Source organism: Oncorhynchus nerka, linkage group LG28 (genome assembly GCF_034236695.1).
Source record: "Oncorhynchus nerka isolate Pitt River linkage group LG28, Oner_Uvic_2.0, whole genome shotgun sequence".
Taxonomy (NCBI): Eukaryota; Metazoa; Chordata; class Actinopteri; order Salmoniformes; family Salmonidae; genus Oncorhynchus; species Oncorhynchus nerka.
In genome coordinates this window covers 42,845,835-42,869,188 of record NC_088423.1, presented here as the reverse complement: position 1 = coordinate 42,869,188, position 23,354 = coordinate 42,845,835, and the positions used below count along the sequence as shown (strand labels likewise).

Here is a 23,354-nt window from a genome sequence, read left to right as displayed (position 1 = left end):
AAGCCAAAGTTTTCTTGCGCTTTGCAAGCACATGTTTCTCTATCTGACTCTTCGATGGCCAATCCAAAGTGGCTCAAATTTAAAGAATTGAGCCTTGGAAAGGTTGTGCCTTGGATTCTTAGACCGAAATCTTCTTAGAAGATTTGCCATTGTGTTTGTTAAGGCTCTCTTACGGAATATCTTGGCCTTTTACCGAACTTCTCTGGATTTCCCATTTATTACAGTGGAGATGAAGGAAGCGGCTAACAAGTTTACGCATTTGTCTTCTCTGGCTGTTATTGTCTGATGTTCTCTGATGACCTCTCTTTGTAGTTTTCTTCTGGACCTTTCTGCCTTCCATGTTGACAATTACCTGCTTCCTCTTGGCCACCATCTCAAGTCTTTTCAGTCTTTTCTTTCGGTTGCCTATCTCTTTGATCCTCTCCAGCAACTTCTCTTCTGTGTTGCTCAACTTTGACCTCAATTTTGATATTGTTTTCTTTCTTATGTTCTTATTTTTGGGTGATTCCTTTGGGGTAGATATCTTCATTGTTCCTGGTGTCCGTAGAGATTAGAGGTCGACCGATTACGCGGAATGGCCGATTTAATTTAGGCCGATTTCAAGTTTTTCATAACAATAGGAAACCTTTAACAATACACCTTTAACTAGGCAAGTCAGTTAATTAAGAACACATTCTTATTTTCAATGATGGCCTAGGAACGTGGGTTAACTGCCTTGTTTAGGGGCAGAGCGACAGATTTTTACCTTGTCAGCTCAGGGATTCAATCTTGCAACCTTACGGTTAACTAGTCCAACGCTTTAACCACCTGCCTCACAAGGAGCCTGCATGTTACGCGAATGCAGTAAGAAGCCAAGGTAAGTTGCTAGCTAGCATTGAACTTATCTTATAAAAAACAATCAATAATAATCACTAGTTATAACTACACATGGTTGATGACATTACTAGTTTGCATATAATCGATGCTGTGCGCATTCGATGCAGTGCGCAACACCAATGCCTTTCTTAAAATCAATACACAGAAGTATATATTTTTAAACCTGCATATTTAGGTAAAAGAAATCTAGGTTAGCAGGCAATATTATCCTGGTGAAATTGTGTCACTTCTCTTGCATTCATTGCATGCAGAGTCCGGGTATATGCAACAGTTTGGGCCGCCGGGCTCATTGCAAACTAATTTGCCAGAATTTTACATTAATTTGACATAACATTGAAGGTTGTGCAATATTTAGACTTAGGGATGCCACCTGTTAGATAATATACGGAACGGTTACGTATTTCACTGAAATAATTAACGTTTTGTTTTCAAAATGATAGTTTCCGGATTCGACCATATTAATGACCTAAGGCTCGCATTTCTGTGTGTTATAATGTTATAATTAAGTCTATGATTTGATATTTGATAGAGCAGTCTGACTGAGCGGTGGTAGGCAGCAGCAGGCTCGTAAGCATTCATTCAAACAGCACTTTCGTGCGTTTTGCCAGCAGCTCTTCACTGTGCTTCAAGCATTGCGCTGTTTATGACTTCAAGCCTATCAACTCCCGAGATTAGGCTGGTGTAACCGATGTGAAATGGCTAGCTAGTTAGCGGGGTGCGCGCTAATAGCGTTTCAAACCACTCGCTCTGAGCCTTGGAGTAGTTGTTCCCTTGCTCTGCATGGGTAACGCTGCTTTGAGGGTGGCTGTTGTCGATGTGTTCCTGGTTCGAGCCCAGGTAGCGGCGAAGAGAGGTATGGAAGCTATACTGTTACACTGGCAATACTAAAGTGCCTATAAGAACATCCAATAGTCAAAGGTTAATGAAATACAAATGGTATAGAGGGAAATAGTCCTATAATTCCTATAATAACTACAACCTAAAACCTCTTACCTGGGAATATTGAAGACTCATGTTAAAAGGAACCACCAGCTTTCATATGTTCTCATGTTCTGAGCAGGGAACTTAAACGTTAGCTTTCTTACATGGCACATATTGCACTTTTACTTTCTTCTCCAACACTTTGTTTTTGCATTATTTAAACCAAATTGAACATGTTTCATTATTTATTTGAGGCTAAATTGATTTTATTGATGTATTATATTAAGTTAAAATAAGTGTTCATTCAGTATTGTTGTAATTGTCATTATTACAAATACATTTTTTTTTTAAATCGCCCGACTAATCGGAATCGGCTTTTTTGGTCCTCCAATAATCGGCAGCGCTGTTGAAAAATCATAATCGGTCGACCTCTAGTAGAGATGTCTCTCTTTTTAGGAGTTGAGTTGATGGCAGGGACATTTACCTACTGAGGTGAGAATGACTGTTCTGTTGTGGAGGTTGTCTTCTTGAAGATTTTGAAAAACGTCTTAATTTTGCTTCTTGAACATGTTGAAGTGTGTCATCTTCCTTGCTTGATGGTGTTATGTCCAAAACTGCTTTTAGGTTTTTATTTCTTCTGTAATACCTTTGAGTTTTCCCGGCACTCTTCTTTTCATGTTGCTTCTTTGTCAGATCTTGAGTTTTCTTGATTTTACAATTTTGCTTTAGTTTTTGATATCTGGAAATGGAAAGGAAGCATGACATGAAATGAGAATGTCTCAAAACATGGGAAAAATCTTACTGTTATGGACACGTCATCCTATAGTGGAGACTGAATGGCTTACTGACTGTGTGTGTGTATCCTATAGAAGGGACTGAATGGCTTACAGTCTGTGTGTACACATCCTATAGTAGGAATTGAATGGCTTACTGATTTTAGTGTGTGCGCATGTGTAGACTTCCTAACACTGTAGGGTATTGACATCCTATAGACACTCTATGAGGGCATAGACTTATATGCGCTAATTACGCTTGCTGTAACCTCTCCAACCCCTAACCCTCTCTGTCCTTCTGTACTCTTCCAGCAGTTCTGGGTTGGTGTAAACTTTTTCTCTGAATTTTGTCAGCCTTCGCTAAAGCTTTCTTTTTGTCACTTGCTGACTGTCTGCAATTAAACAGGACATAAAGCAAAATATCAACAGTTAGTAAATAATATTTAAATTAATAGTTCATTATATTTAAAAAATATAGTCTGTATGATTAAATTCTCATTACCGAAACAGAAGTTCTGTCTACCACAACTGGCCTTATTGCAGCGGTAAGTGAGAATGGTGTTGCGAAGGATGAGGAACCTTAGCATGTTATGCTAACAATAGAGAAGACGTGACAACTAAGCAAATATTTACTCAACATACATAATTAGACATTAATGAAGTATATTTTCATAGAAAATGTTAAATCTAACGTTTTACTAAATGTGGAAAACTACCTGTATCGGCAATGATAATCAATACTGTCGTGTATGCAGGAGAATGTTTAACTTTTAACTGGAGAAATATAAAGAGATCTGCTGGTAGCCATCTTGAAGGTACTGGCAGATGTGTTGCTTCAAAATCAAACTTTATTAAACATTTTGTGTGTGTGTAAACAGTCTTTTAAAAATGCTTGTGGAGGATGAGAACATCAGTCATGGACACTTAATTTTTCCAATATTTTTTTTCTTTATTATTATACATGAATATTCAGTTTATAATTTTTGTAATTTGAAAACATGTAGAACATCTGCTTAAATTACAACATAACATACATTCAGACATAGCTGGACGCCTTGCGCTAATGACAATTTCAGCAGAAAATGCAATAAAATACAAAAATAATGATTTCCTATGTTGAAATTACTCTTTGTGCATGGTAGAGAACACTATCTTATGATATTTTGTTATATTACTAAATTACATTTTTATATTTAAAATGATTACTGCCATGGTATTTTAATGGTTTCATGAGAATGACCCACAAGTGGTAGGTTTATGTAAAGGTATACTGCGAGAATCTGGCAATTTATTTTTATTTTTATGACTGCCTACAGTATGAAGAAAGTTAGAGGTAGTTAACTAGTGCAAGCCAATGCTAACTAACTTTAGGTCAATGACTGGAAGTATACAGGTACTGTAGAATATACTAGATGAATTGCAGTGCCATTCCCTCATGCTTCATCGTTAGCAATTTTTGCAATTTTTATGGAATGTGGCTGACCTTATGGTTTCCTAGTTGTCAACACTACAGTCCAAGCCAGCTGAAGAAAGGATTTCTTTTAGTGTCAGTTTTCTTTTCAGGGTCTCTGTAGCTTTTGAAGAGTGCTGTGTTTGGAGAAGGGGTTGTGTGCATTCAGAACCCCTCAGGAAACCCAAACCCTTCCTGGGCTGACAGGACAGGCTCCCGAAGGGGCTGCGGGTTTGGCAGCTGTCCTGTGCTCTGAGAGACCAAGGGAGCTTGAAGTTCTAAACAGGCCCAGCAGGTTTTTCTGACCACGTGAACTGACTTGTAACATGGTTTTTCCTCCCAACTAAGGCTGATGGTTTTTCCTGGACAGTTCACATGGTCAAGAAAAAAGAAGTCCAGGCCAGGGCCATGTTGAAAGTGTGGAGGCTTGCACCAAGGCAATGTTTTGATAGGTTTACCATGGCTTCTGACCAGCTGAACCACAGCCATCAGTTTATTTAGACTGCTTTCTTTCCTCTAAATGGTTGATGGCAGAAAAATGTATTCTCTCTTGCTCTCTGTCTGTCTGTTAGATGGTCAGGTCATCCCTCTGGTGGAGCTTTCAGCCAAGCAGGTGGCATTCCATATCCCGTTTGAGGTGGTGGAGAAGGTCTATCCTCCTGTCCCTGAGCAGCTGCAGCTACGCATCGCCTACTGGAGCTTCCCTGAGAACGAGGAGGACATCCGGTAAGGCTGGACATGTGCGCACGCTCTGAAATCTATCAGAGATCATCTTGGATTTCCGTAATATATTCAGAGATTTTTGTGGGAATGTTGTTAAAGGCCCTTTGCAGTCAAAATTCTGTTTTACTGTGTTTTGTATCATATTGTACAACAGCTGAAACTCACACTGTAAAAGTGTAAAATGAGATCTGTGTTAATTCCTGGTAGTTACTAGTTGAGAATTTACACAGGACCTTTTAATCAGCAGGATTTTTGCATAGTTGGAGTTTTTGCTTGCCTGTTGACATCACCAGGCGGTATTAGTTAGGCCATTAAAAGTTCCAAGAGTAACAAACGCCAAATACGCAATTTATACAAATGTAATTTATACAAATGGCTGGCACAACTTCAGAGGGGACATAGTATTTGGAAAAGTTAATCTCTTTATTTTTCTCTGATCTCATCCCCCTTTCTCTGTGGATCTCCCTCTGCAGGCTGTACTCGTGTCTGGCCAACGGCAGCCCAGATGAGTTCCAGCGAGGGGAGCAGCTGTACAGGATGAGGGCTGTTAAAGACCCTCTGCAGATAGGTGAGCAGTGGCCTTTACCTATACCATCTCAGCACTAAGACAACAGTAGCACGGAAGACTGAACTCTCTAAACCTCCTACAAACCTCCATAAAGTCGTCCTGGTCACACATTGGTTGGCTTGTTCCACAGCCACACACTCACCCTTTGGGATTAAAAAAACGAGTTGAGAATTTGAATAGTTGAGTGTTATTCCTAGGTCAGATGCTGTGTCCACCTCAGCGGTGTGGTGTCCTGGTGGAACTGCTGCATTTCTCTGCTCATCCCAGATGACTGGATTAGAGCAGGCAGGCAGGATGTGTGGGGATTACAGGAGCTTTAATGACCCTAAACGTTCCTAACGGAGCCTTACTCACCAGCTGTGACAGATAGAGTTCAGATAGAGCACGCCACTCTCACTGCTCATTACTAGGGCCCAGAGTTTATCCTGACCCCGTGACCTGATCAGGAAAAACTGTGGCCGCTACTGTTTTTCTTTTCCCGGTCAGGTTATATTTATCACAAATCATTAGCCATTGACTTTACCAACCCCCAGTTCATTAGTAGAAAGAACATTTGGTGTAGTGTAGGAATGCTGCTGTACTGTGCCGTTTAAGACATTTCCCAGGTCAATGAATGAAGCCACGGGTGAAATATAGTGCATATAGACCTGCTATTACATGGGGCACCTCAATAGTCACCTAGGATTAACCACAAGCCAAGCAGCCTTCCCCAACACACTGGACATACTACTTAATGATTGGGTTATTAATCCAGTCCTCTCAACATCACTGAGATGCCAGCTAGGATCAAAAAGTCTTACAGTGAAATGCCCTTTTATGCACTGCTCAACAGTGGCTCAGTGGTTTATGCTTATACAGTCGCAATGAAAAGTATGTGAACCCTTTGGAAATACCTGGATTTCTGCATAAATTGATCATACAATTTGATCTGATCTTCATCTAGGTCACAACAATAGACCATCACAGTCTGATTAAACTAATAACACACAAACAATTATATGTTTTCATGTCTTTATTTGAACACACTGTATAAACATTCACAGTGCAGAGTGGAAAAAGTATGTGAACCCTTGGATTTAATAACTGGTTGACCCTCCTTTGGCAGCAATAACGTCAACCAAAGTTTTCTGTAGTTGCGGATCAGACCTGCCAAACGGTCGGGAGGAATTTTGGACCATTCCTCTTTACAAAACTGTTTCAGTTCAGCAAAATTCTTGGGATGTCTGGTGTGAACTGCTCTCTTGAGGTCATGCCACCGCATCTCAATCGGGTTGAGGTCAGGACTCTTTCTCCACACATAGTGTTGTGTTCCCTCCAAACAACTCAACTTTAGTTTCATCTGTCCACAGAATATTTTGCCAGTAAGCGCTGTGGAACATCCAGGTGCACTTTTGCAAACTTCAGACGTGCCGCAATGTTTGTTTTTTTGGACAGCAGTGGCTTCTTCTGTGATGTCTTCCCATGAACACCATTCTTGTTTAGTGTTTTACTTATCGTAGACTCGTCAACAGAGATGTTAGCATGTTCCAGAGATTTCTGAAAGTCTTTAGCTGACACTCTAGGATTCTTCTTAACCTCATTGAGCATTCTGCGCTGTGCTCTTGCAGTCATCTTTGCAGGACGGCCACTCCTAGGGAGAGTAGCAACAGTGCTGAACTTTCTCCATTTATAGACAATTTGTCTTACCGTGGACTGATGAACATCAAGGCTTTTAGAGATTATTTTGTAACCCTTTCCAGCTTTATGCAAGTCAACAATTCTTAATCTTAGGTCTTCTGAGATCTCTTTTGTTTGAGGCATGGTTCAGGCAATGCTTCTTGTGAATAGCAAACTCAAATGTTGAGTGTTTCGAATCGGACAGGGCAGCTCTAACCAACATCTCCAATCTCGTCTCATTGATTGGACTCCAGGTTAGCTGACTCAAATTAGCTTTTGGAGAAGTCATTAGCCTAGGGGTTCACATACTTTTCCCAACCTACACTGTGAATGTTTAAATGAAGTATTCAATAAAGACAAGAAAAATACAATAATTTGTGTTATTAGTTTAACCTCTTGAAGCTAGGGGGCACTATGTTTGTCTATTGTTGTGACTGAAGATTAGATCAAATTTGATGACCAATATATGCAGAAATCCAGGTAATTCCAAAGGGTTCACATACTTTTTCTTGCCACTGTAAGTTATGTTAAAGAAAGAGACTTTCACTTAACAAACAATCTAACCTTTCCCACTGTATTAAACCTTGGAGGGGCATTTATCTTTTTCAAAGACTCCCATAATGACCCAAGGGTTCTGATTTAAAACGTTAACAACCATCTTTGAAAGCAAGCTCTTTCTCTTTATCTGCTCTGAGTGTACTTCGTTGTTTTCCTGCGAGTCCAGGGTATGTTATTCAGTGCTGTATTAGGTGAAAAGCTTTAGAGCTCATTGTGAGGTAATGGAAACCATGTCTCTCAGTGGAAGTAGTAGGGGAAGGGAAGTAGGTTAGGGGTGGAGGAGGCATTAGACTGCCAGGGAGAAGCAGAAGACTGGAACAGAGCTCCGCTCTCTGAAGCGGGCCTATTGTGTTGAATCTGGAATAGTTACGCTGAGTTGTTCCTCTAATCCCATTCCCTCTCCTCCTCTTTGCCGGCTCGGCCTCACCAGGAGAATGCTGGCTGCTGTCCAGCGGGTAAAAGCTTTTGGCCAACCTTCCTAATCCCCCCCCCCTCTCCCATCTCCTAGTCTCTCTGTGTGCATGGAAATACAACTGCCTTTCATTTCCTGTCTGGCAGCCCTTACTGCTGCACAATGTCGGCCAATGGCTGGCTCACTATTAGTGTCAGCCCCAGCACTCTAAGTTTTCCTGGCCCACTTCATCATAATAACACTTTCTCATTCCATTTCTCCAGTCTCATTGTCTGACACAGACAAGCAGATTGACCTTTCAGAGCTGATATTATCCCCTCTGTCTTTCTCTCTGTCCTTCTCTCTCACTCTCACTCTCTCTCACAGGTTTCCACCTCAGTGCCACCGTGGTATCGCCCCAGACTGGCCAATCAAAAGGGGCATACAATGTGGCTGTCATGTTTGACCGCTGCCGCATTACCTCCTGCAGTTGCACCTGCGGGGCCGGGGCCAAGTGGTGTGCCCACGTGGTGGCCCTCTGCCTCTTCAGGATCCACAACGTGAGTTTAGAGTACACACGCTCACAAGGCATTACCGCATGAATACACCTATACTGTACACCTTTGTGCTGTAGTATAGACAGTATATGTGTGAGTGAGTTAGTGTAGCACTGTGACTAGAGTCAAATCCATTTCAATTCGGGAGCTTTTACCCAAGCCTGGCACAGACAAGCCACAATAATTTGTGCGCACCTCTTGAGTTAAAAGGCTGTGTTGTCATAGATATCTAGCAACGGCGTCTAGAAGCTGCTGTGCGGTGAATTGTAGATTACTTGTTTCAGCTAGTTGTATTTGTTCTTAATACCATGTCTTGTTTTGACTCTTGTCAGTCTATGCTAATATGGCTAGGGTTAGCTAGCCAGATAACCAACAACTGTAACAATTTATTTTAAAGACAAACAAGTGCTTATAGGGAAAATTTCTTTATTTTTTCAATGAACATTTGCAGACGAAATATAACTGGCATGTTATCAAGAATCCTTTGACTGTAAGCCAACCCTGTCTGTTTTTACCTCGTAGTTGCGCACCAATCAGTTTTGTTGGTAAACACCCCACCCGACTCTCCTGATATCACAGTCGAGGTGGGTCTTGCAGGGTCTGATGGGGTGTGTGTGTGTGTGTGTTTTTTGCAGGAACGTGTGTGGGGGCTCAGTTCAGCCTTTGAAGTTCTGTCCAGATGTACTAAGATCATATGAACCCTTGGCCAAGCTGATTATGCCATCATGATCAGAATCAGAAAATGAACTTTGAACTCTCAATCCTCATATTTATTTTCCTCTGGAAAACAACTCTCTATCTCGCTTGGTAATCATCAGTCCAGGAGAGCGCCTCGTCTCCCATAGCCTTCCCTGTCTTATCGCCCACTTCATCCTGTTAGCTGTTCTGTGACACGCGTGAGCGCACACACTAGCTTTCTTGTGACCATTTATCAGGCGCACATGGACCCTCATTAGCCATTATTGTATTGAATGGGTGGATTGACTGTAAATTAATGAGCAGCTTTCAGGCCCAGATAGGTGTGCTGTGCTATTTATGTTATGCTTAGCCATTTCCATGAATTCAGTCCCCTCACTCTGTAGCCATGAGAGGTGCCATTTTGTCGTAACCAAACCCGTATCATCACTCTAAATACTAACCGGGGCACTTATTCCAAAATCTGTTTTAGAACGCAACAGATGTCATTTGTGACTTACGAGTTGCCACTGCCCTCATGAATTGGATATCAAATAATGAGACGTCTTGAAATGAATGCTTCTACAGGTATTATGAGAAATACAGACACACTAGTGCAGTTTTTTGAGGGGTTATGTTAAAATGGGAGCCATTTGTTGTAGATGGTCTTGACCTAGTCCATTATTAATGACCAGTTAAAATAATTTTTTTTAAAAAAAAGTTAAAATCTAGTGTCTTGAGTCTGTCTCCTGAGAGCACGTTCACACAGTGTGTCAGAATATAGTCGCATCTGTTTTTAAAGGCACTGTGGTTTCAACAGGATATGATCAAAGTGTGCATTTTCATAGACACCAACTGAACCCACAGTCTGAGTCTTCCCTGTTTCTCTCACTAGGGCACATGTGCGCGCGCACACAGACACGCACACAGTGCAACTTGACAGTGCTCAATTAGTTCCACCTTACGAAACCAAGATCAACGCGATAAACACTGAACACACACACTGCAGACCAGAACTCTTGACTGTTCCATTTGTAAAGCAACTTACATGAACACCCCTAAAGAAGTATTACATCTAACATCACTCTCTGAAGAAGCATCATCTAATGAAATATTTTGGTCAGAGAACATTCTAATAGAAGCGCTTCACTGAAAAGTTGAGTAACTGCTTCTAAAAGTTTGGGGGTTAGGGAGGAGTGTGTGGGCAAAGGGCATATATGCTGATGATCTAATCCTATTAAAGAGCATGACATTTTCTTTAGCAGAGTATTAGAGCACAAGCATGCCGCTGTTCCTGCTATTTACCCTGGCTCTTAGTCCACACTTAGCCCATCATTATATTTCCCCCCGTTCCTTTTTTTGGTCTCCATCCTGGGCCAGGAATCCCGAGGGTTTCCACTCCCATTCACCACACAGTAGCAGCAGACTGACCCCCCCCGCTTTTTCCCCTCTAGTCTTTTTTAATGTGAGGTATATTGTAATTTCTTTCTGTGGTGGTGGTGTCTCGTTCTGTACAACACCCACCCCCCAACATTCCATATTCCCTTTAATGACCTTCTGGAGAGCTAACCAAGAGAATAAGCCTTAATCATCAAACCCTGGCCTGGCCCATCTCGCCAACATGTATTATGCATGGGCCACATCCTCCCATTTGCAAATGAGGGGGATCTCTGCCCTGCTCCACAGTGGAGCAGAAGGTATAGCTAAGCAGTAGGCAGCACTCTCACTGCATTCTTAATAAAGTCATCAAACAGCAGAGACCACTCCACAGCCTCATGGTCACAGCTAGCTAAGTATTCTAGGCCAGGGGCCACCAGCCTACTATAGTGTGGGAGTTCTGGTTGTGAAGAGGGATATGGCAGCTCAATGTTTCTTGTTTGTTAACAAAGTGTAAGTACAGTATGGTTACTGAACAGTTAATGATTGTGAATTTGATGTTTGTTGCACACCTACAGTTTTATATTTGAATTATCTGTTTATATTTGATTGATCTGCGTGAACAGAAAACAGAGCAAGGTGAGATCCTAAATGTATGCTAATGCCTGTCACCCCTGTATTTATCTGCCAGGCGTCTGCAGTGTGCCTGCGAGCCCCCGTTTCAGAGTCCCTGTCCCGGCTGCAGAGGGACCAGCTGCAGAAGTTTGCCCAGTACCTAATCAGCGAGCTTCCCCAACAGGTAAGAATGTCGAACCACGATTGTGGTTAATTGTATGTATTAGCACTAGCAACACTGTTGAATCCCAGACACATTTCTCACTCCCTTTTTTAGGCTTTCCAAAAACTATTAGATAATGTGGTTTATGTACTTAAGTTCACCAAGTTAGTCATAAAAATAGATTTTAGTTGAGTGTAAGAACAGTGTTGTATGTTTTGTGGCTAGGTTTGTAGCGGTAGCTGACCTCAGCCTGTAACCGGCTCAGTCTCAATACTCCCTTTGTCTGTGCTACTGAGATGAATAACACACAGTAGCTACATTGTCTCTTTATGTATTGCAGTCAGTACTCATTTAAACTTTTCTGTTATTTTTCTCCTTCAGATTTTGCCCACAGCCCAGAGGCTCCTGGATGAGCTCCTGTCCTCCCAGTCCACAGCCATCAACACAGTGTGTGGGGCTCCAGGTATGCCCTGGCTGTCTGTGCTTCTGTTTGCCTCCTGCAGGGGGCAGCCTCTACTCATCTCACATGGGTTCATAATGTGGTTGGAGATAATAATAAGTCAAAGGGCTTCCACTTCCACCACCAATATGAGATGGGGGAGTTGCTTCCCACACCCTCAACTCTAGATAGACCCCCATCTCTGACCATTTGCACTTAAGGCATTTGCGTGCTTATGTGCTTAGAACATGCTGTAGGGTGGTTCAGATGGGATGTTTCACAAATATCAGCTAAAAACAGTTCTTTACATTTATTGTATTTCTTGAGCTTTCTGTTTACTCCCTGCCTTCTGTGTACAGACCCTACTGCTGGCCCCTCGGCCTCTGACCAGAGCACTTGGTATCTAGATGAGTCCACGCTCAGTGACAACATCAAGAAGACGCTGCACAAGTTCTGTGGCCCCTCTCCTGTGGTCTTCAGGTAAGAGAGCACAGACATGCATGATCAAAGTGGAGTATATTAAGAAGAGGAAAGAGTATGTGTGTGTGGAAATATACTTGCTAATCTTTGTAGCGGGTCTTCCCTCCCGGTGCAGTGACGTCAACTCCATGTACCTGTCATCCACGGAGCCACCGGCTGCGGCAGAGTGGGCATGTCTGCTGAGACCTCTGAGGGGGCGGGAGCCTGAGGGGATCTGGAACCTCCTGTCTATCGTCAGGGAGATGTTCAAGAGGAGGGACAGCAACGCTGCACCTCTACTAGAGATCCTCACTGAGCAGTGTCTCACTTATGAACAGGTAACACACACGTAGACACGTTACATACATACTTATAAACTGGGTGGTTCGAGCCCTGAGTACTGATTGGCCGACAGACGTGGTATATCAGACCATATACCACGGGTATGGAAAAACATTGATTTTTATTGCTCTAATTATGTTGGTGACCACTTTATAATAGCAATAAGACTCCTTTGGGGTTTGTGATGTATGGCCAATATACCACGGCTAAGGGCTGTGTTCAGGCACTCCGTGTTGCGTCGTGCATAAAAACAGCTCTTAGCTGTGGTATATTGACCATATACGACACCCCCTCAGGACTTACTTCTTAATTATATACAGCAAATGACATGTTTGACTGTTTTCAATTGGAGAGGGCTTCACTTTATCCATGTGAACGCACAGAGCCTTCTGATGAAATTAGAGGAATTAAAACTCCTCGCTTCTAACTCACGGGCTGCAGTAGTTGCTGTGACTGAGACATGGCTCGACGGGTCTGTGACTGAGACATGGCTCGACGGGTCTGTGACTGAGACATGGCTCTTTGGGTTATAGCATTCATAAAATTGACCGAAACGGTGGCGGCGTGTGTGTTTTTACTAGGAATTATATGCATTTTAACCCTCGTTCAGATCTGTAAACGGATGGTCTTGAGGTTGCATGGATAGATATAGTTCTTCCTAAATGTTGTCCTATACTTGTTGGTCTGCTATCGGCCTCCTAAGCAGAATAATTTCTATGATTTACTTGAATCTAATTGCTGCAATCACAATGTATTGGCAGATAGGGAATGTATCCCGCTTGTCGATTTTAATACGAATGTGCAGTTATCACCCAAGAAAAGTACACTAGTACATGCCCTGTATAACTTTAATCAGTTATTTGGACTAAAACAACTGATTGTTGAGTCAACCCAGGTGTGTATTGACAGTAAATCAACTTTAGATTTGATTATTGTATCAGACCATGAGAATGTCTGTCAGTCAGCAGTCTTAAATATTGGTTTTACAGTAACCTACTGTACTCGTAAGAAATCCAAAATGCTACTAGAGCCAGGTAATAAATATATGAAGGTACTGTCTATGAAACAATACTCAAAGGAATGTTTTGCAGAAGTGCTTCTAGTTCCGACCGTGCAGTGATATATAACAAGTAATCTAAGAATTTCACAACTACCTTATACACACAAGTGTAAAGGAATGAATAAGAATATGTACACATATTTTGGCTTGGTCTCATGTACTAAACTGTGATGTCGATCAAGCTTGGTATCTTTTTAAAGCTCTGTTTCTGTCTGACTCTGGTTCCGATTTAAACAAATTTGAATCAAACAGCGGTCAGGGAAATGGATCACTTACGACATCTTAGACCTCATAGGGAAAAGGGATCGCTACCTGGCCAGATTCAGAAGGACAAATCTACAACCCGATTATTATGGTTATATTAACTGTAGAAACCAAGCAAGATACAAAATGGATAAGGCCAAATTCCAACATTACATGTAAGTTGTCATTAACAGCATCTATCAGCCTTGTAAACTGGAAATGTTAAAGGACATTGGCTCATAACTCCCCATAAGGTAAAATCCTGTAGTATTGGCCTGGATATTGATGATGTTTTATGTTATGACCAGGAAAAGGTTGCAAATTATTTTAACATTGTTATTATTATTTTTTACCACGTTAGCCTCATCTCTAGTTAAGAAGTTACCTACCTGCTCTGGACACTGGCCAGTCTTTCATTAACAGCTTTTACCATAGCAAAGGTATCACAATTTGTTTTTGTTTGTGCTGTGCATGGTAACAGAGGACACATTTTCTTATCTACTATGCTTAATAAGCACAAACAAAGCAACTGGGCTGGATAACCTTCCTGCAAGATTCATAAAGGATAGTGTTTGTGTCACTGCTAAAACGATAACGCATATTGTAAACCTTTCTATAAGTAGTGGTACATTTCCCAAGGATCTCAAAACAGCCTGGGTGGTTCCACTCCACAAGAAGAGCAGTAAAACAAATGTAGGAAACTACAGGCCTGTGTCTCCTCAGCACCTTATCCAAAGTTGCTGAGAGATTAGTTTTTGATCAACTTGAGGGGTAACTTCTCGAGCACAAACGTCTTTATGAACTCCAGTCTGGCTTTAGAACACCTCATTCCACTGATACTTGCCTTATCCACCTTTTTTGACCACATTAAACAGGAAAGTGAGAAGGGGAACTATACAGGTATGGTCATGTTAGACTTGCAGAAAGCTTTTGACACTGGACCATCATATTCTCTTGATGAAACTGAAATGCATGGGTCTAAATGATGTAGCAGTGAATTGGTTTAGGTCTTATCTGACAAACAGAACACAAGTATGTAATGTTGGTGATGTTCTGTCAGAGGCCAAAGAAATATTCTGTGGGTAACCGTAGGGATCCATTTTAGAGCCTCTTATCTCTTATATACGTTAATGATATGCCAGATACAGTAAAGTGCAACTCCTACTTTATGCTGATGATTCAGCCATACTGGTATCAGGGAAGGATATGATAAAAATCTAATTTTATTTGTCACATACACATGGTTAACAGATGTTATTGTGAGTGTAGCGAAATGCTTGTAGTTTACATAGAGGAGACACTGAGTAAGACGTTGCATTTTGTTAGAGATTGGTTGACTGACGGCAAATTGTCGCTACATTTGGGAAAACCTGAATCGATTTTGTTTGGAACAAAACGTAGATCGCTTAAGGCTGACAAGATAAAGGTAAACTGTGCAGGCAAGGAGATTGAATCTAAAACAAGTAACTTTTCTTGGTGTGTCCCTAGATCGATGCCTTTCTGGAGGCCTGATTGCTGCTGCAAAAAAGGCAAAGAAATGTTTATCGTAACACTAGATGTTTTAACATCAAAGTTAAGAAACTGCTCGTTTCAAGCTTGATTCAGTGTCATGTTGATTACGCCTGCTCTGCTTGTTATAGTGGGCTATCAGAAAAGCTGAAAAAAAGAATGCAGGAGAATGCAGGTCATGCAAAATAATGTTATCATGTATATGCTGAATGTCCCCCACTAGGACCCACATTGGGATACAGGAGTTCCTGGTGGTGGGCTTGTTGCTTAAATGATCGTGCCCCAGGTTATATGAAAAACCACATTGATATGGTCTATAACCAACACAGTTACAATACCAGAGCTAGTGTTATGTCTCGTAAAATCCCAAGAGTAAACAGTACTGTGGTGAGCAGGTTTTTCTATATAGGCATTTGTCTATGGAATAGCCTTCCCTTGGAGATCAAGCAAATATTTTTTTTAAATAGCTTTAAAAAGCAGGCAAAGGTTTTAATTTGGACAAGGTTGTCCAAAGAGAAACCACTCCACTGCCCCTTGTGCCCTCTACTGTTGGTCAGGTGTATTTATTTGAAGGATCGGTATGATAGATTGATTTAACCTCTTGCTTCTACTTGGGACGCTTGCGTCCCAACTAGAGCTCTGGAAATGCAAATGCGCTACGCTAAATGCTAATAGTATTAGTTAAAACTCAAAAGTTCATTAAAATACACATGCAGGGTATCAAATTAAAGCTACACTCGTTGTGAATCCAGGCAACAAGTCAGATTTTTAAAATGCTTTTCGGCAACAGCATGAGAAGCTATTATCTGATAGCATGCACCAATACACTACAACACAAAAGCACAGCAGGGGACGTAAACAAAATAATTAGCATTTCGGCGTTACACAAACCGCACAATAAAATAGAAAACAGTCATTACCTTTCACCATCTTCTTTGTTGGCACTCCTAGATGTCCCATAAACACTATTGGGTCTTTATTTCGATTAAATCGGGCCATATAAAGCCAAGATATCGTTATATGTAGACTGTGTGATAAACGAAAAAAACAGCGATTTCACAACGTAACGTCATTTTTTAGTAAACGTTAATAAGCGATAAAAATCATCCTTAGGCGATGTAAAAATCATTAGCTGTCGTCTTGGAAAAAATTTCACGAGAGAGCTCTTCCGGAATGATCTGGGCGGAGACCGGAGGTAAGTGGTGCCCCTGTTTCGGTTCAACCAAGAATCAAAGATGATTCAATTCACAAGACTCTAGACAACATGGGGATGCTGTGGGAGTTGAATGCTCGGTCTTATCTAATTCGGCTCACTGTTAACAATTGCTGGAAGTGGCGCAAGGATATTTATTTCCATTTTCTGTGATCAGGTTTTCCTGCGCTTTCCGATGTAACGCACGTTATGTTATAGCCACAGTCGTGATTTAACCAGTTTTAAAAACGTCCGAGGGTTTCCTATCCACACATTCTAACCATATGAACGTACTATATTCCTGGCATGAGTAGCAGGGCGCTGAAATGTTGCGCGATTTTTAACAAAATGTTCAAAAAAGTAGAGGGTAGGAGCAACAGGTTAATGGTTGATTTTTAAGGTTAGGGGGAAGTGCAGTGAAGAGTGCCACTTTTTAGGATGTCAATAAATGAATGTATTTATGGTTGTTTATTATTTGGTCTTGCCTTTTGGTCATTATATATGTTATTGTTTTTACCATTGAGGACCACTTTGGAAATGAGCTTAATACTTTGAAATGATATCCTCTGGGTCCACATTGTACATTTTGTTGTATGTCTGTTACTCAATATAAATTCAGGACATGATAGGACAGCAGTGACTGTTCTCGCCTTTCTCCTCAGATTATTGGCTGGTGGTACAGCGTGCGTACGTCGGCGTCCCACAGCAGTGCCAGCGGGCACACGGGGCGCAGTAACGGGCAGTCGGAGGTGGCAGCCCACGCCTGCGCCAGCATGTGTGATGACATGGTAGTTCTGTGGAGGCTGGCTGTGCTAGACCCTACCATGAGCCCTCAGAGGTGAGGTCACTTCCCTTTATGCCTGTTTAACGTTTAGCCTTGGGGCACAGTCTCCTCCTGTCTCTTACCTTCATTTCACCTCTCACTTTTACAAGCGTTCCCAGGCCTGAATCTGTCTGTGTAGGGTTGATCGTCACTCCTTTTGAGGCTCTGTGAATTTAATCTGATTTGAGTAGTCAGTGTTTGGGACATTGAGTGTTTTATAAATGAGGGCATCTTCCTGATTCACTGTGTCATGTCCGATTTTCAAGGCACAGAGCCAATTTGCTGCTTGGCTTTCAAAGTGTTATGTGCTCTCGCTCTACACACTGACAAAGAAAAATGTGGAATGACTGTCAGATTTCTCTGCAGAAAGCCTTTTTGTGTCTGTGCACTTCTTCCAGTTACATTGATTAAATTCCTGAATGATACCCATTGTGTGTGTGTGGCAATACATAGGCAATTATACAAATTGTGTGTGTGCCTTTGTGTGCTTGCTTGTTACTATAGTCTCTGCTCTGTGGCTCTTGTTTCCTGGACTGACTATAACAATGTTTATTTTTACACCATCCTATAGGCGTTTGGAGCTGGCCTCCCAGCTCAAGCAGTGGCATCTGAAAGTGATTGAGATTGTGAAGCGAGGGCAACATCGCAAGTCCCTGGACAAACTGTTCCAGGGCTTCAAGCCAGCCGTGGAGTCCTGCTACTTCAACTGGGAGGTGGCCTACCCACTGCCAGGCATCACCTACTGCAGTGCTGACAAGAAGAGTGCCTCCTTTTGCTGGGCCAGGGCAGTGCAGCAGCAGAGAGGGGCCAAGGCTGGCCTGGCTGGAGACACCTCTGAACTTGGAGGAGGAGGGGGAGATCTGGCAGCTCTGAGGGAGGTGGGGGAGACTACAAGGGCAGAACTCCCCAACAAGAAGTGGCTGTCAGGCCCAAAGAGACCATTGTGAGCAAGAGGAAGGGGTTGTCGGCCGGGGGCGGAGGAGGGGTCCTAGTACGGCTAGGGGGCAGTGTCTGTCTTTCTCTAGAGGAGGGCAGTAGTAAGGGGATGTACAAAGGCGCAGGTTCCTCCTCGTCCATTGGGGGCAAGGCTAAGCTGGCCCAGGGGGGGAAGTCGTCCTCCGGGGGATCAGCAGGGGTAGGGGGAAAACACCAAGCGGCCAAGCGGCGCACCAGCAGTGAGGACAGCTCCCTGGAGCCTGACATGGCCGAGCTGAGCCTGGATGATGGCTCCAGTCTGGCGCTGGGCGCCGAGGCCAGTAACACCTTTGACTTCACACCCCCGCCACCCGAGATGCTACCCTCACCAAGCCCGCTACTCAGAGAGCCACACAAATACAGTGGGGGAGGGAAAGGGGCCGGAAACATGCCCAAGGAGCGCTCCTTCGAGGTCAAACGTGTCACTCTTGCTGCCACCCTGCCTGCCACTGAGTCCCAGCCCGCCTTCCCCCTCAAGGAGAACGCCGCTGTCGTCGTGGAAGCGGCTGTTGCCTTGGAGAAGGAGGTGGAAGTGGAGGCAGAGATGGAGGTGAATGGAAATAAGGAGGTGGCCCCCGCTGGAGACGCTCGGCTCTCTACCTCGGTCGCTGTTGTTACCGTGACTGCTGCTGCCGCCAAGCCACCGCGTAGTGGGCGCCGAGAAACTGGCGCTGGAGCCGTAGCCCTGCCCAATCAGAGCCCAGGGGCAGGGGGAGACCCTGTTGGAGAGGATGACTACCGGGCCTACTACCTAAATGCAGCCTCTGAGGAGGGGGCAGAGAGAGTGCCAGAGAACAACCATGAGGAGGAACCAGACATCTTTGCTGGGATCAAGCCACTGGAGCAGGAGGGCCAGATGGAGGTGCTGTTTGCATGTGCAGAGGCCCTCCACGCCCATGGCTACAGCAACGAGGCCTGCAGACTGGCAGTGGAGCTGGCTGGAGACCTGCTGGCCAACCCTCCAGACCTGAAGGTGGAGCAGCCCCAGACAAAGGGTAAGAAGAGCAAGGTGTCCACCAGCAGGCAGACCCAGGTGGCCACCAACACCCTGGTCAAGACCTCCTTCCTGCTGACGGTGCTGAGCGAGAGGCTGGAGCTCCACAACCTGGCTTTCAGCACGGGCATGTTCTCCCTGGAGCTGCAGAGGCCCCCAGCCTCCACCAAGGCCCTGGAGGTCAAGCTGGCCTACCAGGAGTCAGAGGTGGTGGCTCTGCTGAAGAAGATCCCTCTGGGCCTGGTGGAGATGACGTCCATACGGGACAGGGCCGAGCAGCTCCGAGACGGGAACTTCTGTGACTACAGGCCTGTCCTGCCCCTCATGCTGGCCAGCTTCATATTTGATGTGCTGTGTACCCCAGGTGACTCTCGCTATACATGTCAAATGTTCTCTGTTTGAACTCACACAATACATACAACAAACAGTATATATGCACACAGATGTAGAACTTTTACTTGCTAATTGATCAGAATTACATGTCATGCCGTCATCACACTAGTGAGACTTCCAGTAATTTATATTTCACCCATCCCCCTCCTTTATTTTGTTTGTACAGTTGTCTCCCCCACAGGTTCCCGTCCTCCCAGCCGTAACCGGAACAACGAGATGCCTGGAGACGAGGAGCTGGGCTTTGAGGCTGCTGTCGCAGCACTGGGTAAGATCGACTACAAAGTTTTTACATTTACACCTTCAGGAAGTGGTAGGCACTACATTCAATGGCTCAGTGTTGAGGTTAGTGATACTTAAATAGGAAAACGTCCAGGTACCAGTTTGGCTTTGAAACTGAACTCGTTTGCTGCCGTCTGTTCATATTTCTACCTCCCTTTTTCCGGCTGTAGGTATGAAGACCACAGTGAGCGAGGCAGAGCACCCTCTGCTGTGTGAGGGGACCAGGAGAGAGAAAGGAGACTTGGCTCTGGCTCTTATGATCACATACAAGGATGACCAGAGCAAGCTGAAAAAGGTAGCCCTTGGTTTCCACACTGTAGCTAGTAGAATGAACTACTTACCAAATAATGATTGTGATGACTCTCGCTCTGTGACCTCTTAGATCCTGGACAAACTGCTGGACAGAGAGAGCCAGACCCACAAGCCCCAAACCCTGAGTTCCTTCTACTCCAGCAAGCCAGCTGCCAGCAGCCAGAGGAGCCCGTCCAAGCACGCTGCCCACAATGCTCACGGACACGGAGGTGCCACCGGAGGGGTGTCCAAACACGCCCCAAACGCCACGGCTGCAGCTGGGTCCTCCTCTGTGCAAGCGGTGGCTGCTGGTGGGGCAGCAGGACAACTGGCGGGCAGCGGTGTGCAGAACAACGCCACACCCGGAGAGGGCGTCAGTGAGGCCAGAGAACAAGGTGAGACACAGACAGGGTGGTTATGTCGTACTGTACCTATCCTGCACTGGAAATGTTGTTACCCTACCTATACAAAACAGATTTGTTGAAAATGGAAGGAATCCTTTGAATCCAACCCTCACTGTTGCTACTGTACGCATGTAAAACGTATTCAATACTTATTGTCTCAGCAGATGGCGCCCAGCCTGCGTCATGTGACCAGCCGAGTGAGGCGGTCCCATTCAAGCCCGAGGGCACTGTGCCTAGTCGCTTGGCGCTGGGAGGACGGGGGGCATACAGCGGGCGCTGCTGGGGCTCTCCTGTCCGCCAGAAGAAGAAACACACAGGTAACCAACTAACCATGACCCTCAACCTCAGATTAAGACACAGGCTGTGTCTCTACTAACAGCCTATACTACTGTGTGCACTGCATTTGACCAGGGCCATGTCATATGACTGGAATGACTTCTTGAGGTAGTATTGACATGTGGCTGACTAGAAGTTTTAGGTTTAATGGTTTTGATATTGTTGTCCCAGGCATGGCGAGTATCGACAGCAGTGCTCCTGAGACCACCTCAGACAGCTCCCCCACCCTCAGCCGACGTCCACTCAGAGGGGGCTGGGCTGCGGCCTCCTGGGCGAGGGGCCAGGACAGTGACAGCATCAGCAGCTCTTCCTCTGATTCGCTGGGCTCCTCCTCATCCAGTGGCTCTCGCAGGGCCGGAGGGGGAGCTAGGGCTAAGAGCACAGACACCAGCAGGTGAGTGACTCCTCCTACATATTCTATACACGTTGATGCTTTTTAATTATTGGAGAACTCAACTAAGGTATTGACGAAAATAAGCTAATACCCTGAATTTCCTCCTTCCGCCACCCTCTTAGGTATAAAGGGCGTCGTCCCGAGTGCCATGCACCCCATGTGCCCAACCAGCCATCGGAGGCGGCGGCTCACTTCTACTTTGAGCTGGCCAAGACGGTGCTGATCAAGGCCGGGGGCAACAGCTCCACCTCCATCTTCACCCAGCCCTCAGCCAGCGGGGGCCACCAGGGTCCCCACCGCAACTTGCACCTCTGTGCCTTCGAGATTGGCCTGTACGCCCTGGGCCTGCACAACTTTGTCTCGCCCAACTGGCTATCCAGGACCTACTCCTCCCACGTCTCCTGGATCACAGGTGAGGTTTATACAAATAAAATAATCTAGTTCATCCCAGAAGTGATTTTCTTTTTTAATAGTCCATGAGACACGGGTAGCTAGCTATAAGCTTGGTCTGGTCCACCACACTTTACATGAGTGTCTCCTCTTCTCCCCCTCCAGGCCAGGCCATGGAGATTGGCAGTGCTGCCCTCAACATCCTGGTGGAATGCTGGGACGGGCACCTCACCCCTCCCGAGGTGGCATCACTGGCAGACAGGGCATCACGGGCGCGGGACCCCAACATGGTTCGCGCTGCGGCCGAGCTGGCCCTGAGCTGCCTGCCCCATGCACACGCCCTCAACCCCAATGAGATCCAGAGGGCCCTGGTGCAGTGCAAGGAACAGGTACATGTCCGGTACTCTTCAGTTCTGCAGAAGACACATCGGACTACTCATGTAGGCTGGGCATCTTTTTATTCTTTTACCCTTTTATCCATTTTGTCCTGAAAATTCACTTTTTTTTCTTCTTAATCTCATAATTTCTTCTCCCTCTCTCGCCCCCTCCTCTCTCCCTGCAGGACAATGTGATGCTAGAGAAAGCCTGTATGGCTGTAGAGGAGGCAGCCAAGGGGGGCGGTGTGTACCCTGAGGTTCTGTTTGAGGTGGCCCACCAGTGGTACTGGCTCTATGAGCAGACAGTAGGAGGGGGCTCAGGGGCCCAGCGCGAGGGCCCGGGACGCTGCAGGGCCAACGGTGGAGCTGGGAGAAGGCCCCCGGAGACTGGTCACGGTGTGACGGACAACAGTGGCAACATGGAGTCCTCTGGTGTTGCCACAGTGACTGCCTCTGTGACAGCAGCGGCTGTGGTGCCCGTCATCTCTGTGGGCTCCACCATCTACCAATCACACGCCCTTCCTGGCTCTGCCATGGCCCACCCCCACTCCCAGGGCCTGCATCCCTACACTACCATCCAGGCCCACCTGCCCACTGTCTGCACCCCCCAGTACCTGGGGCACCCGCTGCAGCATGTCCCCCGGCCCACTGTGTTCCCCTTGTCAGGGGGTGCATACCCACAGGTAAGAGGACTGTCTGGAGGCATCATGGGAGGGAGGATAGAGAGGAGGGAAAGACTGATGGAGACAGAGAGCTGGGAGAGAGATGGTGGGGAGAACTGATAAGATGTTCAAATCAAATTGACTTGCTTGGGCTTCCAGTGAAATATTGTGTTGCTAGTTCTTCTTTCCGTAAGTAGCTTCCATATACTTAGAGGACATTAAGTCTCCCTATAGACCCCAACCTCTGCTTCACACTACATGCCGGGATACTCTCAGTCCCTAGATCCCTCAAACTCAATTCTGGACCTTTTTTCAACTCTTTTTGTTACCCTCTAATTAGGGACTGATTTAGACCTGGGAAACAGGTATGTGCAATTCTTTATCAGGTAGAACAGAAAGCCAGCAGGCTCCGGACCTCGTAGGGTAAGAGTTGAACACACCTCCCCTAGAACATAACAGAGAATAGCTGATGGCAGAGACTGCTCCACC

General features: G+C 44.9%; 1 protein-coding gene across 1 annotated transcript in view; it reads left to right on the top strand.

Moving 5' to 3' along the window:
• The window catches only part of LOC115113239 (zinc finger SWIM domain-containing protein 8-like), a 47,317-nt gene that overhangs the window by 9,474 nt on the left and 14,489 nt on the right, over nt 1-23,354 (top strand). Inside the window, 18 exon segments of the mRNA XM_065012802.1 lie at nt 4,593-4,746; nt 5,217-5,311; nt 8,304-8,476; nt 11,217-11,324; nt 11,685-11,766; nt 12,102-12,222; nt 12,338-12,539; nt 17,210-17,385; nt 17,942-18,221; nt 18,224-19,703; nt 19,899-19,997; nt 20,182-20,306; nt 20,394-20,697; nt 20,871-21,023; nt 21,214-21,436; nt 21,559-21,848; nt 21,992-22,215; nt 22,389-22,886. Coding sequence (XP_064868874.1) covers nt 4,593-4,746; nt 5,217-5,311; nt 8,304-8,476; nt 11,217-11,324; nt 11,685-11,766; nt 12,102-12,222; nt 12,338-12,539; nt 17,210-17,385; nt 17,942-18,221; nt 18,224-19,703; nt 19,899-19,997; nt 20,182-20,306; nt 20,394-20,697; nt 20,871-21,023; nt 21,214-21,436; nt 21,559-21,848; nt 21,992-22,215; nt 22,389-22,886 — 4,787 coding nt within the window.